At 44.7% G+C, this 18,382-nt stretch overlaps 1 protein-coding gene across 2 annotated transcripts in view; it reads left to right on the forward strand.

Annotated features, from left to right (window-relative positions):
• IGF1R (insulin like growth factor 1 receptor) overlaps window positions 1–18,382 on the forward strand; it is a 210,014-nt gene that overhangs the window by 147,963 nt on the left and 43,669 nt on the right. For both annotated transcript variants that reach the window (XM_087941839.1, XM_087941840.1), the window contains exons 6-10: window positions 3,038–3,252; window positions 6,572–6,698; window positions 9,088–9,326; window positions 12,108–12,275; window positions 14,080–14,284. In XM_087941839.1, the coding sequence (XP_087797965.1) occupies window positions 3,038–3,252; window positions 6,572–6,698; window positions 9,088–9,326; window positions 12,108–12,275; window positions 14,080–14,284 (954 nt within the window). The remainder of the gene's footprint in view (window positions 1–3,037; window positions 3,253–6,571; window positions 6,699–9,087; window positions 9,327–12,107; window positions 12,276–14,079; window positions 14,285–18,382) is intronic.

Here is an 18,382-nt window from a genome sequence, read left to right on the forward strand (position 1 = left end):
CAATTCCACTGCCATCTGCACTGGCTGCCGGCGAACCACAACACACCTGAATTTTGATAACGTGACCATGAGAATTCTGCAATGGTCGTCATGGTGAAAAATAGACCTAAGTCACATTTTTCCCAGTGCCATTGTCACTTTAAACAGTCACTAAATGAACTGTCATAAGTCGGGGACTTCCTGTGCTTAAAAGAATGGAGTTGCGTCATTTTTGAAGAACGTACAGCTGGAAAAAGTTGTGGTTGTTGTCGTCAGACTAACGGGAAGGGAAGCACCATTCTGCCCTTCGTCTTAAGTCTGGGAAACCGCCGTGTTTGTCTTGTGACGCTTTCTCCTCTCTCTCTTACCTCCAAACGAAACCATTCTTTCCAGATACCAGTTGCATCAGTTAGTCGATAAACAGGAATTTGGGAGGGAAACTGTTTGGACAAGGCCGGAGCAAGGTCATGAGAACAGCCCTCGTTGTGTCTGATTTATCTGGCCTGAAAGGATTATCTTACAGGATGAGAGGAGGTTCTCAACCTCATTTTTTCCTCCCCTCCTGTCCCTCCCTCTCTGGCTGCTGTTTGGTCGGCTTTGCATTCTTCAGATTCCAGAGAGTGATGGAATATGTTGTAAAGGGCAGTGTTGCTTTCTTCCACCCTGGAAAATTCCTCTTGCCTCTCAAGCTATAGAGCAGAGGTCTCCAAACATGGCCACTTTAAGACTGGTGGACTTCAACCCCCAGAATTCTGGGAGTTGAAGTTCACCAGTTTTAAAAGTGGCCAAGTTTGGAGACCTCTGCCGTAGAACGTAGATTCATAGGGTTGGAAGGGACCTTGGACATCTTCTAGCCCAGAGGTGTCAAACTCTTATTTCATTGAGGGCCACATCAGGGTTGTGTTTGACCTGGGGGGGGGGCATACGTGGCCAGAGTGGGCATGGCCAGCTCGATGTCACCCGTGTCGGGGACCCCTGAGGAGGCCCAAGCATGCGGCCCTCCCGAGCTCCGTTTTTGCTGGTAGAGGCACCGCGGCCCGGTCCTTTGCTGTTTTCAGGGCAGCCCTGCACGGCCCTTGAATTTGACACCCCTGTTCTAGCCAAAGCCTGTACCCCCTATACCATTTCTGACAAGAGGCAGTCCCTTCCAGTCCCTTCTTAAACTACATTGGTCCCAGGGGTGGGATTCTACCAGTTCGGTCCAGTTCTATAGAACCGATTGTTATGATTCTGCACAGTTCGGAGAACCGCCAAATCGCACCACTGGCCCGAGAGCAGAGTTGAACCTTCCTTAGGATTGAAGCTTCTATTTTTTCAGTGCAGACTCAGGCAGCAGATTGCAGAAAGATAGATCTGCGAATGACTCTGTGATTCTGCAAGCAACTCAATCTGCCTGCCTGCTTTGCCTCATTTGGGGTAAAAGTTGCTCTTTCTTTAAATAAAAAAATTCAATATTTATATCAATATTTACATACAAGCCATTCCCTGCCAGCCACATGACCACCAAGCCACACCCACAGATTAGGGCATGCCCACAGAACCGGTTGTTAAGAAATTTGAATCCCACCTGTGCTCTTCATTTTCCAAAGATATTTAAAATGTTCCGGCTGATATATTTATTTATTTAGCAAACGTATTGGCCACCCACCTTACCGCAAGGCCACTCTAGGTGTTAATACTCCTGGTTGCTGTCTAATGGTAGTGATCGGAGTATAACACCTAGGGTGGCCTTGCAGTAAGACGGGTGGCCAATAAATCAAGCGGAGGTTAAAACATGTAGTAATATAGGGTGTTGGGAGGGACCTCGAAGGCCTTCTAGTCCAACCCACTGCTGAAGCAGGAGACTATAGAGCCAGGGGTGTCAAAACTGGCAACCTGCAGGCCGGATGTGTCAGGCGGAAGCCATGCCCACTCCAGCTCCATGAAGGGGGAAATTGTCGTGAGACGTCATGTGATGGCAACGTGATGCCACGAGCTTGATCTCCGTGTCATAGAACAACAAATGGCTGTCCCAATCTCTTTTGGAAAACCTCCAGTGATGGAGCCCCCACAATTTCTGGGGGCGGGGAAGCCATTCCACTGATTAATTGTTCTCACCGTTGAGAAATTTCTCCTGAGTCTTTTTAGGTCGGATAAGTTTCTACCTCTTGCAATGTTTTGCCCTGTAAAACCGCCATCTCCGCATGATCTGGGACCTCCAAAACCGTCCCCAAATTTAAAAAAATTTGTAATGTTTCACAGAGGAAAGCTACTAAATAGGATGGGTGAGGATAGTGGTGACAATACAAATTAATTGAAACTATATTAAAAGTTGAATAGAAATGAAATTAGTTCTGGTCCTGAATCAGCACACTAGATTGGTAGAATAGCCTGCAGCGATTGTGTCCAGTCTTGGCCTCTTTAAGACCTGTGGACTCTTCAACTCGGGAAATTTCTCCTTAGTTCTAGGTTGGATCTCTCTTTAAGGAGATCCCACCCAAGGCTTCTTGTCCTGCCTTCTGGTGCTTTGGAAAATAGGTTGACCTTCTCTTCTCTGTGACATCCCCTCAAGTAGTAGAAGATAGCTATCATATCATGCCTTATCCTTCTCTTTGCTAAATGAGACATCCCTCAATCATTCATCAAATGGTTTAGACCAGGGGTCTCCAACCTTGTCCACTTTAAGCCTGGAGGACTTCAACTCAGCTTTGTTGGCTGGGGAATTCTGGGAGTTGAAGTCCTCCAGGCTTAAAGTGGCCAAGGTTGGAGACCCCTGGTTTAGACTCCAGACCCTTAATCATTCCTGTTGCTCTTCTGTGCGCTCTTTCTAAAGTTTTCTTTCTTTTAAACTATTTCTGGTTCTAGAGGAAAGACGGAGCTGAAACCAACAAGGGCTGAAGATTATTTAGGGCTAAAGAAGTTTGTCACTTCTTCAGCTTTAAAAGCAACGACGGTTTCCAACTTACAACCTGGAGACCTAAATTAGGTCTGGAAATGAAAAAAATGTGTGCCTCTGTTTACACGGACTGATTGTTTATTTATTTTTATTTTTTTTGCTTTCCAAACATTTCCTTTTTAGGAATTACTCGTTTTATGTGCTGGACAACCAAAACTTGCAGCAACTGTGGGACTGGAGCCATCACAACCTGACCATCAAAGAAGGAAAGATGTACTTTGCTTTTAATCCTAAATTGTGCGTTTCGGAGATTTACCAAATGGAGGAGGTGACTGGAACCAAAGATCGACAAAGCAAAGGCGACATCAATCCGAGGAACAATGGGGAAAAGGCATCCTGTACGTGAGGACACTGTGTTGGGATGAAATAACCAGAAATTGTTTTTCCCCCTGACCTTAAATAACAGGAGGTTTGTAGTGATTCAGACTTGAGATGCAAAAAGGTTATTTGGAACATGCACAGACAGGCAACTGGTCCTCAGCGTGTTCTCCTTTTCCTCATGTCATTCCAATTCTGGATTGCTCCATATCTCAAATAAATAAATAAATAAAGCTTGCCCTCGGAAGTTGTGGGAGCTTCATCACTGAGACTTTCAAGAAGAGGCTGGACTGCCATTTGTCAGAAATGGTGTAGGGTCCCCTGCTTGGGCGGGGGGTTGGACTAGATGACCTACAAGGTCCTTTCCCACTCTGCTAGCCTGTTAAATAGCGTCCTTCTCTTTCGTCCATCCCACCAAAGTTTCTGTTAAACTTAACAACTAAAAAACCACATGGAAAAAAACCCAAATACAAATTGAGGCGTTTAAATGACAAGAGTTTGGGATGTTGAGGACTTTTTGCTGTTGTTCCCTTTGTGTGGGTTTTAGTCACTCTTTTCATTCAATCAGTTTATTACCGTCTTTAGATAGATAGAATTCTTTTATTGGCCGAGTGTGATTGGACAAACAAGGAATTTGTCTGGGTGCAAATGCTCTCAGTGTATATAAAAGAAAAAGATACATTCATCAAGAGTCAAGAATCATCAGGTCCAACACTTAATGAAAGTCATAGGGTACAATAAGCAATCAAATTGTACTAGGAAACAGTCAATATAAATCGTAACGATACAAGTGACAGTTACAGTCATACAGTCACAAGTGGGAGGGGATGGGTGATAAGGAGTGATGAGAAGATTAATAGTGATAGTAGTGCAGACTTTGTAAATGGTTGGACAGTGTTGAGGAAATTAGTTGTTTAGCAGAGTGATGGCATTGGGGGAAAAACTGTCTTTGTGTCTAATTCTGGTGTGCAGCGCTCTATAGCGTTGTTTTGAGGGTAGGAATTTGAAACAATTTATGTCCTGGATGTGTGGGGTCTGTAGATATTTTCACAGCCCTCTTTTTGATTCGTGCAGCATACACATCCTCGATTGAAGATTAGACCAGAGACCAAAACAAATAAAAACACTCAGTAAATATACAATTAAAAATTCTAGTGCAAAATAATAAATAACAACTAAAATCTAATAAAATCCGGTCTGAAAATTATACATGGTCTAATTATAGTGAAATTACAATCCATAAACTGCGTGGCCCGTTGTAGGTTCAACATGAAAAGGGAAAAGACTAAGCAGTGTAAAGAGTTTGCCACTTTTGTTATATATACTTTAACTATGGTGGAGAAGAGACACGTTTGCAACGAATCCTCAGTGCTTTTGCGCAGAATCTGTCCACCTACGCTATAGTTGTGGACTGTTCATCCTTAAGATAGGTAGTATCAGTGCGCCCAGGATACCTAGCAGTTATTGGCAGAAAAGGCTTTTTTTCCTAATCTCTGTGTAAAATGGAACAGTCTCCACCTCTCCTGAGTCACAAGAACAGAATCTTTCCATCAATGGTACAGGACGGCCAATGGAAGCGCATGGCACTCTTTGAATTTGCACTCCCAACATTTTGCACATAGTTCTTCAATTAGTAAAATAGGTGGGAGTTATTTGGAAGTCAGATGTGGGGTTCAGAAAACTAGCTGGGGAAAAAAATCAACGCATTGTGCTCATTTGCAGAAACCATGCGCGCGTTCCGTGCGCATCCTGCATGCATCTGATCAGAGATTGGTGAGCAGGCTATTGAAATGGTCTCCTCTCCATCTTTGGCATCTAAAAATAGACCTTTGGGATGTTATTTTTTGTAAAGAATTTTCCCTCTTTTTTTTCTCCGCATATGGAACTGGGATCCGTTTCCCAAATACACATGTTGACATGTATTCACACCAAAGGGGCATTATACACATTCATTAGTCCCCCTTGGAGATGTTGTAAAAGATTTGGCCCATGTAAAAGATTTGGCCCCTCTCCCGTGTTACCATCAGGGTCTGGGCTAGATTTCACTTGTTTCTTTATTATTCTTACAAAAAGGGGGAAAAAAAGTGGGGGAGGAAATGCTTATTTGTCTACATGGGCTTTAAAATGTGTGCAGGATGGAAGAGGGTTTGAAACGTTTGGCAAAGTGTCGTATCCAAACAAAAAAGCAACTGAAAAATCCAATTGTAGGCTGGATTCCCGAGCCAAGAATTAAGCTTCTCTAAAAACAAACACCCGCAATCTGCAAAACAAACAACTATTCAAACTTGTTTTCAATCGGATAGCTTTTGAAGATACGAAGAGCAGACTTGGCTTTTTAAAATAGACTCGGCCCCATTAAAGCCAGCCTGTGTGAAGTTAGATTGGCTTTGCCCCCTACACTTGGGGAGGACGGGAGGCTGGCACAAATTTATTGTGCATAGGTAGGATCGAGTCACCTGTTTTTTTTCTCCCTGTATGGGTATAAGAAAAAAGCTCGGAAGAACAAAATGCATCCTTTCAAAGTTCGAATTTTGGTACATGAAACATCAGACTGTGCCATTTGCTGGATGGTGTGACAATTTTTCTTGCTTGAAACGTTGTGAAACGCCTCCTGTTGTTTAATATTTGCTTTTGGAAAATGAAATTAAAAATGTTTCCCAGACAGTATATTTTGCATGACCCATATTGTCATGTGTTTGAAAAGAAACAGCGCTGCATAGGGGAAGGTATGGAAGAACCTGAGGGTGGAATTAAGAGAGGAATCAGCCTAGAATCCCTTCTTAGCCCACAAATGAACTAAATCCAGACCCCCCTTGAATTCAATTTTAACTCCAAACAGGTGCTAACTGCTAGGTGAGAAAATTCCTGTGCATAGGCATGTGTAGCAATGAATCAGTCTAAGTGGACCTTCTTTTTTGGACCTGACACCTTGGTCTTGAAATAGCTGCCTCCTCTATCCAATCTGGATCAACCCAGGCATTTACTGCCGGGAAGGAATTGCTCATATTCCCATGCTGTGATCTTGTTTTATCAGAGAAGGAGATTTAGCTCCTCCAAATGTCACCCATCCACTTTTGACCAAAAACCAAGGAACCAATATCTCAATTGTGGTGCATATTTCCAGAAAAAAGTTACTCAAACGATTATGTACATATGTATGTATGTATATGTGTGTATATCCCCCTCCCTCCCTCCCCCTCTCTCCTTCTCTCCCTCTCTCATGAGCCACCTCTCCCCCCTCTCTTTCCTAGTAATAAATTCCATTCCTCTGTGTGTGTGTGTGTGTGTGTTGTGTGTGTTAGTGGCAATTCAGCCAAGTGTGCTGTTTTTGTGTTCCAGGTGAAAGTCACATCCTGAAATTCGTTTCCAACACTACAATGAAAAATCGGATCAAACTGACATGGGAACAGTATCGCCCTAAAGATTACAGAGATTTGATTAGCTTCACCGTCTACTACAAAGAAGCGTGAGTATGCAGAACTAGATTGTTACTCCAGCCAAAGTGAGGATGTGTTACGGGGTTTTTTAGCACTATTAACCAGCCTTTGCAGCTTCCAGATGTACTATATCAGGGGTGGTCAAACTCACTTTCATGGAGGGGCCGCATCAGGGTTGTGTTTGAGCTTGGGGAGCCGAGGTGGGCATGACTGTCATTCATGCTGGGGGTGCCTGCGGTGGCCCCAACTCTCTGCCAGCAAAAACGGGCTCCCGAGCTCCGTTTTCAGCTGCAATGACCTCCTGCAACCCTCTGCCGGAAGAGCCCTTGCGAGCTCCATTTTTGCTGGCAGAGGTACCGCGGGCCAGATCAAACACCCCACAGGATGGATGAAGCCTGTGAGCCTTGAGTTTGACGCCCCTGTACTATACGGACCACATACCAGAATTTTCAGAGATGAGCCTGAAAGATGGAGAATTGGGGGAGTTGAAATCTATGCGTTGGAAGTTGCCAAAGTAGTAAGCAGAATACATTACAGTGGTATCCCGGTACGCATTCATTGATTCCGGGAAGCACGATGAGTAGTAAAAAGGACGAGTGCCAAACCTCGTGACATACCACGTGGCTCTTTATTTCAGCTGGGAAGGACATCCAGTCTGTCCCTTTTCCTAGGCTAGCAATTTTCCCACCACAGCTGACTTTAGTATACTTTTGTCATTGCATCGAATACAATGAAATTAAATACCATCCTCAGTGTACAATTTATGACTATGAAAATAAACACAAACACACATCCTTCATACTCCTCCACACGTTGAATTGAAAACCCCTGATATTGGATTAATCTCGTGCTATACGGTAGAATTCCATAGAGTTCCTGCCCTGGGATGGAAGCTGTTTTTCAGCTTATTTGTCCTTGTTTTTATTGTCCTGTACCGTCTGCCAGATGGTAATAGTTCCAAAAAAGGGGAGGCCCAGGATGAGATGGATCTTTGAGAACGTTTTGAACTTTCTTAAGGCAGCGGGAGCTATAAAGCTCTTCCAAAGAGGGGCGAGGTGGACTTCCTGTCCACCCTCTGCATCCTATTCCCCTCGTCTTTTTGCTGCGAGCTTCTGGCATGGCCGACTTCCTGTCCGTCTCTATAGCTGTTCCCCTTTTTCTATCACAATGGGTCGAATACCAAGCAAACAATGAGTACAGGACAACATTTTGGTGTCATGTAGCACATTCAATGAGTTTTTGAAGCAGTCGAGTACTGAGGTACCACTGTGACAGGCTATACAAAGAAAGCTCTCATTTAGTTGAACAAAGAATTGTTACCTGATCTCTAATAGAAAGCACTAAATTAAAAACAAAGGGCAAATGCTGTCAAGATAATACCACATTTTTAAACGTTACAACTCGATCAGAGTAATGCACGTGGGATTAATTAATTTAGTTAGTTAGTTTATACGCCACACATCTCTCTATCAGGCACTTCTGTGTGACTTTTTCATGGAGATTGTGATGCTTGGTTTTTTGGCCTTAGAGCAACCTTCCCAAACAGGTGCCTTCAAGACTTATCTAGGATACAAGGTTCTCTGCTTTTTCCCCTTTTCAGTCTGAAGTGAGCAATCATATGGACCAAGGTTATATTTGGTTTTGAGGGGCTTGCAAGTGTCTCATTCCTCCAAAATGGCTGAGGTCTGATCGGGGAGAGAAATTGGAAAAAAGCAAACAGGGTGAAGTGTAAATACATTGAATTAAAAGTAACAACTGAATACATACCTTCCCTATGTGGATTCTCTGTATATTTAACAGTTTTCATCTTTTCTCATGTAAAAAAGTACCACATTCTGTTCTACTCAAATTCTATTCTGTATTCTTTTTTTTAAATAAGTTTTTCTTATTTTATATTTACATCTTTCATTTAAACAGCGTGTCGACTGGGTACATATATCTTGTGCTAACAATTATAATTAACATACTTTTCTTGCCAAAAATAACAGCAATCACATTTTCTTTATAAGCCGTTATCGCTTACATATTTTATCTTTGTGGCAATCTTAACTTATTTCTCTATATGTTCATTTATTCAATTTTTACTTATTACTTTATTTTCCAACCATTGATAAAATAAATCCCATTCCATGTTTGTATTCCGTTCATTCTTTTTCTTTAATTGCCAATGTTCATCTCTGCACATTCTAATATTTTCTCAATGACTATTCTGTATTCTATTCCATTCCATTCCTTTTCTATATTCTATTCTATTCCATTCCATTCCATTCCCTTCATTTTCTGTATTCCATTCCATTCCACATTCTATTCCCTTCTATTCCATTCCATTCTATAAGTCTATTCTCCTATTCTATTTCTATTTCTATTCGCTGTTTTATCAGACGGACCAGTCCTAGCTCCCTCGCTTGTCCGTTTCAGAGCCTTCAAGAACGTGACCGAATACGATGGGCAGGACGCCTGTGGTTCTAACAGCTGGAACATGGTGGATGTGGACCTGCCTTCAAATAAAGAGGACAACCCAGGGATTTTACTGCAGCCGCTGAAGCCGTGGACCCAATATGCAATTTACGTCAAAGCCGTCATGCTCACCATGATGGAGAACTACCACCCTCACGGAGCGAAGAGTGAGATTGTCTACATCCGCACCAAGGCTGCAGGTGAGAAGTCATTAGACTTGCTGAAGATAAGTTAAAATAAAATAAAAATGAGTTGTGTTTCTGTCTGGTGGCCTTGACTGGGCAAGGAGAGGATTCCAGCATTTGGAAAAGTGATTCACGATGTCTTCGATGAAATTTAAACTAGCCATAAATCTTAAGTATTTTGGCATAATTAGATTTTGGCTACAAAAGCAAAGATGCTAAGATATAAATCTGCTTTCATCCTAGGAAGTCCTTGTGGGACATTCTTCATAAATCTGTGCCATAGCTTCAATTTGTAGCTTGGCATCTCTTATAGGGAAACCGTTTCACAGGTTTTTTTCCAACAGATGGCCAAAAAAACAAAATTCGTATGCCATGTATCATTCATCCAAGCTTTTGTGTAATTCCAAAATTCGTAGTTTTTGGAAGAAAAATGTAGTGGTAGATGTAAAAAGAAAGAAAAAAAACTAGGGAAAAAAAGTAACTGTTGAGTTTTAGAATCATTTGTATTATTAACATCACGGTTTATCCATCTGAATGATGAATGTTATCAAAACTGGAAGGATTCTGGAACCTACTGGTACCAAAGGGCCGGACAGAGAACCACAAAGGCTTTGCATGTTTTTTTGCGGGGGGAGGTCCCTCTCGTATGAATCTTCTTGATTGATGAGGATTCAGTGGCAATTTTCAGGGTCCATCAGAGGCTATATGGGTAGTCCTCGACTTATAACAGTTCATTTAGTGATCGTCCAAAGTTCAATGGAATGCTTGCCTCGCAGAGTTGTGAATATTCCCTCCTCACTGGAGGCTTGCAAAAATAGACTGGACCAACCTTGGTCCGGGATGCAATCAGGTCTCCTGCCTGGAGCAGTGGGGTTGAATGACAAGTCCTCCAAGGTCCCTTCTAGCCCAATGATTTTATGACCTGGACCTCTTGAAGTCGTCCATGCTGAACTCGGAGAGCGTTTGGTGCAGAAAGACGAGGGGGGGCGAATGAGAGGGCGCACTCGCCATCATATGGAATTGATTTTCAGTGGCAAAGGGTTTTAATGGATGAACAGTTGTTCTTGGCATTGGTCCTTTTCAGTTTGCTTATTTGGGATCTCTGTTTCTTGTTAGCGTATCAATAAAAACCAAAAAACCCCAAACCCTTCCAAAGTTGATGGCTGTTGGTAGTCTACTTCTGCCTGCCAGAATTTAATGGCCTCCAAAGTTGGGCACTGCAGTGAGGTGATAATTGTCCAATTAATCAACCCAGGGATATATCCAACAGCATTTAATCATCTTGAATGAAGTTCTTTCTGAGGGTGGGAATAATATTTATTTATTTGCTTGAGGTCATTCGTGTGCCACCTAATTGGCAAACTCCTAGGCAGCTTAGAATATAATATCTGCCTTGGTGACAGAATTATAGATGTTTATCTACCCGAACTGAGCCGAAGAGGCCAGTTGGAATGGGACTCAGACAGGGATGTGTAAAAATTGGGCTTGTATGGAGTGTTTTTGGGGAAAACAACGGCGTGCATTATTGCTAAAACATTGAGGCCTACTGCAATATACTGGGGTTAGGTGTAACGTTGGCCAGAATAGAAATAAAAACAAAAACAAAAATTTTGCAAAATCAAAAAGCGTCTGTGGTGCACTGAGTTTGTATTTTCCTATCATAATTAAGGTAGCAAAAAGCAAATGTTTGTTTTTCTTGGGTATCTCTCTTAGTTGTTCAACTTAGCGGGACAATGATTTGAGTATTCTCAAAAATTTAGGCTTTGAGTTTGCTGCTGTGTTTCTCCGAAAAAAAGACCCGGTGTGGAGGGGGGGGGTTCTGCCACAAAAAAAGGCACCAGGTCTTATTTTCGTGGGATATCTTCCACTGACTCACTTTGTGGCGGTGGCACCGACAGCCCCACCCAGCAGGAGCCTGCTGCTGCTCCACTTCTTCTGCAGAAGGGGTGGGGCTGTCGGTGCCACCGCCACAAAGTGAGTCAGTGGAAGATATCCCACGATATGGGGGCGGTAGGGCTTATATTGAGCACAAGTGTAAAAATCAAACCAGGGCTTATTTTTGGGGATAGGTCTTATTTTCAGGGAAACACAGTAATTTATCCCTTTGGATGCTAGATGATTTGGCAAGCTAATTGTTGTAGCCCCGATGCCATGGGCTGTGTCTTTGAAATGTTCATTTCTGCACAAAACCTTGAGGATTTGATTTGCTGGAAAATCCCTGTTACAGCTAGTCCTCAACTTACAACATTTTGTTCAGTTATAGCAGCACTGGAAAAAAATGTGACTTATGGCCGTTTTTTTCAAAGTTACGGTTTTTCCAGCCTTCCTATGATCGTGTGATCAAAATTTGGACACGTATCCAGATTCACTTAACAATTGCAGCAATTGGCTTAATAGCTGTGCCCTCCCCCCAAAATGTAAAAATCAGGCACAACACATGGAACTTCTGTCCTGCTTAGCCACAGTCCTAATTGTAGTTGAAAGTTGAGGACTATTTCCCCCACCCCTGAGGTGCACTTATTTTCGTTTGATTTCCGATTTCCAATTGACCTCGCGCCGTCCGGAGGGGGGACAGTCAAAATGGCCGGATGTGGCCCGGGGACCATAAAATACCCTGGGCTTTGTTTCTGAGATGTTTTCAAGGGTGTCACCAGAATAGAAGGGAAGAGCATGCTGTGCACTGAAAACAGAATGTTATTATTATTATTATTATTATTTTTTATGAACTCCGGTTCATGATAAGTTCTTGGCATAAACACATTAAAAGTCCCATGGTTTGACTCGCTTTTCTTCTAGTGCCGTCTGTCCCCCTGGATGTCATCTCAGCCTCCAACTCTTCCTCACAGCTGATTGTGAAATGGAATCCTCCCACTTACCCCAATGGCAACCTGTCTTACTATATTGTAAGGTGGCAGCAGCAACCTCAGGATAGTTACCTGTACAGGCATAACTACTGCTCCAAAGGTAAGACCGACACGGAGGCATACCTACGGGCATTGAGGTAGCCTTTCCTCATCTTAACCACTTTCCTTATCCTTCCTGTGTCCTTACCATTTATATTTGATTGCTTCTAGTACCCTAGGACTATTATTCTTGACGAATGTATCTTTTCTTTTATGTCCACGGAGAGCATTTGCACCAAGACCATTTGCACCATTCGTTACCAAGTTATCTACTTGTTTTGCAGACAGTTGGGCACTGATTCTGGCCCAAGCCTCGTTCAAAGCAAACAAACACCAAACAGGGATAAAGCAAAACCTTCATTCGCAGTAAAATGCTATTAAAAACTAATTGTCCCAGATAAGAACAAGACTTGCCAAGGTTGTGCAAGGCTGCCAAGAACATTAGATTAAACTCCAAGGAAATAATTAAAACCAAAATAATCAAAATCAAAAACACAAACCAGGATAGTCCAAACTTCCACAAGACTCAAAGTGCAAGAACTTCTTTGCTTCCTGCAAAGAATCCCACCCCCGAGGGCTGGCTTTTATCCCTTAAGGGAGGGGCCATCACCTTGCAGCCCTACTCCAGAGTCGCCTGTGTTTCTGCAGCTGCTCTTTCCTTTGAGCAGTCCTGCACCTACGCGTACTGGGCACAGGCTCCTCGGGGGCCTCTTCATCATTGCTGCCAGCCCGCACAAGCTCCAAAGGCCGCACTCCACTCCCTGATGGTCCTGGCCCCATCCCTGCGTCACACGCAGGCCCCTCATCCAAGTCCTCGCTCTCCGAGACCTCAGCCATCCACACCTCCTGCCGGCGAACCACAACACACTTATCTGGTATCCAAACAGGTTGCGTGGGGACTCCTGGGAAGGGCCAGCTGGGGGTGGAATTTGGCAGTTCGCCTAACAGGTTCGCCCCAGCGGGAAGAACTGGTAGCAGCCCACCCCTGAGGAAGATGCTTTGGCCTTCCTAAACTCCATGGGCCTCTTTCCTGGCTCGTTATGCAAAGCCCGTCCCTAACATAGCCATCGCTACTGATGGAAAGGAACAGCTGGTCTCAGAATGTCTTCAGCGGGAACGTCACAGCTAACAGATAATCAGAGTTGGAAGGGACCTTGTAGGTCATCTAGTCCAACCCTCCGCCCAAGCGGGAGGCCCTGCACCATTTCTGACAGATGGCAGTCCAATCTCATTTTGAAAGTCTCAAGGGATGGCACTCCCACAACTTCCAAGGGCAACTTCTGTTCCATGGGTTGATTGTTCTCCCTGTCAGAAAATTCCTCCTTATTTCCAGGTTGAATCTCTCCTGGTTCAGTTTCCATCCATTGTTCCCTGTCTGGCCTTCAAATGCTTTGGAAAATAGCTTGACCCCTTTCTCCTCTCTGTGGCAGTCCCTCAAATATTGGAATATTTGTTATCCCATCTCCCCTGGTCCTTCTCCTCCCTAGACTAGCCATGCCCAGTTCCTGCAACCGTTTATCGTATGTTTTAGCCTCCAGTCCCCTCATCATCTTTGTTGCTCTTCTCTGTATTTTTTCTAGAGTCTCAACATCTTTTTTATGTGGTGTCCAAAACTGGACGCAGTACTCTAGGTGTGGTCTTACAAAGGCTTTACAGAGTGGTGTTAGTACCTCCCTTGATCTTGATTGTATCCTTCTGTTAATGCAATTTAGGATTGCTGCTGGATTGTTAGTCCACCAACCCCTTTTGATTTTACCTTTTCTCCTCCTCCTCCTCCTCCTCCTCCTCCTCCTCCTCCTCCTCCTCCTCCTCCTCCTCCTCCTCCTCCTCCTCCTCCTCCTCCTCCTCCTCTTTCGCCTTCCAAGACAAAGTCCCGATTCGGAGATACGCTGATGGGACCATAGATACGGAAGAGGCCACGGAGCCCACCAAGCCGGAAGGGTCTGGCGGTGAGAAAGGGCCTTGCTGCAAATGCCCAAAGACCGAAGCAGAGAAGAAGGCTGAGAAGGAGGAAGCCGAGTACCGGAAGGTCTTTGAGAATTTCCTCCATAACGCCATTTTTCTGCCCAGGTGAGTGAGGAGGGGAGGGGCATCCTTGCCAGCATGCTTTCCGCAAGCGAATGGGATCCAGCGGGATGGCATTTATTTCTTCGGATAAAGTCCTTTCGTTTTACTGGTTGAAAATTCTTATACTCCCTGATGAGAATAAAGGAGGCTAGAAGGATTTGGCCAAGAGCATCAGGTGTTGCTAAGAGGGGCTGAAATTTAACGCTTTCTGTGACATGTCAGCACAGCTTCCTTCCTTCCTTCCTTCCTTCCTTCCTTCCTTCCTTCCTTCCTTCCTTCCTTCCTTCCTTCCTTCCTTCCTTCCTTCCTTCCTTCCTTCCTTCCTTCCTTCCTTCCTTCCTCTAACTTTCCTTCTTTCCCATACCACCCATCTCTCCTTCCTTCCTTCCTTCCTTCCTTCCTTCCTTCCTTCCTTCCTTCCTTCCTTCCTTCCTTCCTTCCTTCCTTCCTTCCTCTATCTTTCCTTCTTTCCCATACCACCCATCTCTCCTTCCTTCCTTCCTTCCTTCCTTCCTTCCTTCCTTCCTTCCTTCCTTCCTTCCTTCCTTTCTCTATCTTTCCTTCTTTCCCATACCACCCATCTCCCCTTCCTTCCTTCCTTCCTTCCTTCCTTCATACCACCCATCTCCCCTTCCTTCCTTCCTTCCTTCCTTCCTTCCTTCCTTCCTTCCTTCCTTCCTTCCTTCCTTCCTTCCATCCACCTCCCTTCCTTCCTTCCTTCCTTCCTTCCTTCCTTTCCTTCCTTCCTTCCTTTCTCTCTCTATCCTTCCTTCTTTCCCATACCACCCATCTCCCTTCCTTCCTTCCTTCCTTCCTTCCTTCCTTCCTTCCTTCCTTCCTTCCTTCCTTCCTTCCTTCCTTCCTTCCTTCCTTCCTTCCTTTCTCTCTCTATCCTTCCTTCTTTCCCATACCACCCATCTCCCCCTTCCTTCCTTCCTTCCTTCCTTCCTTCCTTCCTTCCTTCCTTCCTTCCTTCTTTCCTTCCTCCCTCCCTCTCTCCCTCCCTACCTACCTACCTCCATCCCTCTCTCCTTCTCTTTCTTTCTTTCTTTCTTTCTTTCTTTCTTTCTTTCTTTCTTTCTTTCTTTCTTTCTTTCTTTCTTTCTTCCTTCCTTCCTTCCTTCCTTCCTTCCTTCCTTCCTTCCTTCCTCCCTCCCTCCCTCCCCCTCCCTCCCTCCCTCCCTCCCTTTCTCTTTCTCTCCTCCCTTCTACCGTCCTCCTTTTCCTTCCTTCCCTCCCTGCCTCCCTGCTTTTTGTCTCACTTCCCCCAGTTTTGTTCCTTTCTGATCCCTACCCCCTGTGTCTATTCCTTAATCCATCGCCGTCCTCTTTCCCGTTTCTTTTTCTAAATATCCATTGAGTGGTGTATCTGAGTGTGTCTGTCTCTCTGTTGGGTGCGTGTGACAGAGGGAGAGAGAAAATTGCTAGTATACGTGGAGCTTCCTTAACTTTACAAATAGGGTATCCTGTAGGGAATTCATTTTAACGAATAGGTACCAAACCAGGTCATATGGATTTTGTTTGGGTCCTGTCCCTGCTTGGGGAGGAAGAGGCGATACACATACTGGTATGATAGGTAGGAATCCATGTTCAAGCGGCAATTCTGTACTTCCATTTCATCTGTCAGAGGAGGTCTTCTCCTGCACCCAGCACATTCTGGGGCCATTTGGACTATTGCTGAGCTGAGCACTCTCGAAAGATCTCTCCATCCCTAAGAATCGAACCGCTTTTGGGTTCCTTCCCACCCTTGTATTCTTCTCTATGCTTCGACAGGTGCCAGAATGACTCAGGAGGGAATTGGCTGGCTTTAGGGAGATTTGGTAAAGCAACTTTCCCAATAAAACTGTTGATATTGGAGTCTAGGCTCCTGAGTGAGAGAGCATCACTTAAATCTCTTTTCTACTCTGAGCCGGATTAGCACCGCTGACTGATATGCTTGGGGTCATGGCTGGTTCATGTGAAATTCCGTTTCTGTCTTCCGAGGCCGTCTCCTCCTCTTTCTGCTCCCCTTTTCCATTTCCCTCGACCGTCCCCCTGGGTTTCTTCCCTTACTCTGCCTTATTCTGGAGGAACCAAGAACGTGAAAGGACTCCAGGGCAGGTCCCACCAATCACCGTTAAAAACAATTTGGAAGGGAGTGATGCAGCCTGCTCCAGAATAGATGCTATATTTCAGAAGAAGGCTTAATTTGGGAGCAATGTGTGTTAGCCATGTGAGTCTCTTTGAATGACCCCCTTCGTGCCTGGGTGTGTGGGCACTGGGTGGAGAAAGGGTTAGTAGCTCCCAGAAGCTTCTCCAATCCAGAGGAAAGAGCTGGCGTACTATTAGCTTTTGATAGATTGCAGCTTGTAGGGAAACATCTAAGTGGCAGGGTATGGGTTTGACTACCTGGGCTAGTGGTCCGCAATAAAATGTTGGTGGTCCGCAGAGAAATGACCCCACCCCCCAAAAAGCAATTAATCCAGGCTGTGCAGGAACACGAGGGTTGCATCCCTTGCACTGTGAACAACATGAGGTCGTGAGGGGAGGGGAGAAGGGCGGAGAGGGAGAACTTGCCCCACGCGCCTGGTCTGGCCACCGGGCTGCTTCTTTCCGCTTCTTTCTTCTTCTGCTTTTGGCTGCACGCGAGGAAAGCAGCCAAAGTCTTTCTTTCTTTCTCTCCCCCAGACTCCGCCAGAAATGAGTCCTTGGGACTCTGCAAGGCCTCCTGCGCCAAGAGGCTGCACCTGCGCAACAAGTCTCATAAAGACTCGTTTCTGGCGGAGTTTATGGGGAGAGAAAGAAAGACTTCTTCTCTCTCTCTCTCTCTCTCTCTCTCTCTCTCTCTCTCTCTCTCTCTCTCCCTCTCTCCCTGAATATGGAGCTGGAGACTGTATCCTGTGATCCCAAATAAAGAACGATTGATCGGTAGGAAAACGGGATGAAGAATTTTCCTGCAGATTTTTTGGGGGATTTTCCCAGGGTCTCCGGTCTGCAGGATTTAAAATTATGTGTTTGGTGGTCCCTGGGGTCCAAAAGGTTGGCGATCCCTGGTTTAGTGATTAAGGTACAGGCCTAGAAACTGGGAGATGGTGAATTCTAGTCCCACCTTAGTCATGGAAGTCAACTGGGTGACTGGGCCAATTGGCAGGAGGCTCTGAGTTCTTGTCCTGTCTTAGGCATGAAAGCTGGCTAGGTGAGTTTGGGTCAATCACCAGGAGAATGTGAATTCTAGTTCCACCTTAGTGACAAAAGCTGACTGGTTGACTGGACAATCACCGGGGGCTGTGAGAGTCCCACCTCAGGCAGAAAGCAAGCTGGTAACTTTGGGCCAATCACCAGGAGGCTGTGAGTTCTAGTTCCTCCTTAGGCATGAAAACCAGCTGGGTGACTTTATGTCATCTCTCTCAGCTCAACCCACCTCACAGGGTTGCTGTTTTGAGGAAAATAGGAGGAGGAAGGAGCTTTATGAATGTCTGCTACCTCGAGTTACCTATAAAATAATAAAGGCAGGATTTAAAAACAATTCAAATGAATGGAATAAATATGGGTGGAGCTCCCAAGGGCTGGCTTAGGTTAGGGCAAAATGGAATAAACCACCCAAGTATTAAAACTTATCATGCCTCTCGAAGGGCTGTTGTGAAAGGAACAGAAAACCTGTGGTGTGAGCTTTACTTAAGCGTTTAATAATTCACCGGACTGCCGCTTGCTTTAGAAGACAACAGATCTGCTTCTTCCGTAGAGAGGCTGCTGCTGAATTTTTTTTTCCTGCCACTTAATCTTGTTATTTTCCATAGTTAGGTCTACATTGTCGCCCTGTCTCATTTTGGCTTTTCTTTCTAGTTAAAATGTCTTTCCTGGGCTTTGCAAAACTCCCATCACCTTTTCACTTGACTCTGGAGTCAACCTGAATCCGCGGAGCCGGTTTAGCTCTTGAACTCTATTTTTTGGTGGGTCCTGGAACATCACCCCCAAATTATTTTGAGGCAAAAACTGCACACCAACTGTACCTAAACTCGTAACTTTGGCTGAATGCAGCTTAAAATAAAGCAATCCCCCCACCCCCCAATTCTCTCCCTGCATTCAGGGGCCCTGTGATAATTTTAAAGTGTGACCTATCTC

The sequence above is a fragment of the Pseudonaja textilis genome, chromosome 13 (genome assembly GCF_049901715.1).
Source record: "Pseudonaja textilis isolate UNSWEBS1 chromosome 13, rPseTex1.2, whole genome shotgun sequence".
NCBI classification, from domain to species: Eukaryota; Metazoa; Chordata; class Lepidosauria; order Squamata; family Elapidae; genus Pseudonaja; species Pseudonaja textilis.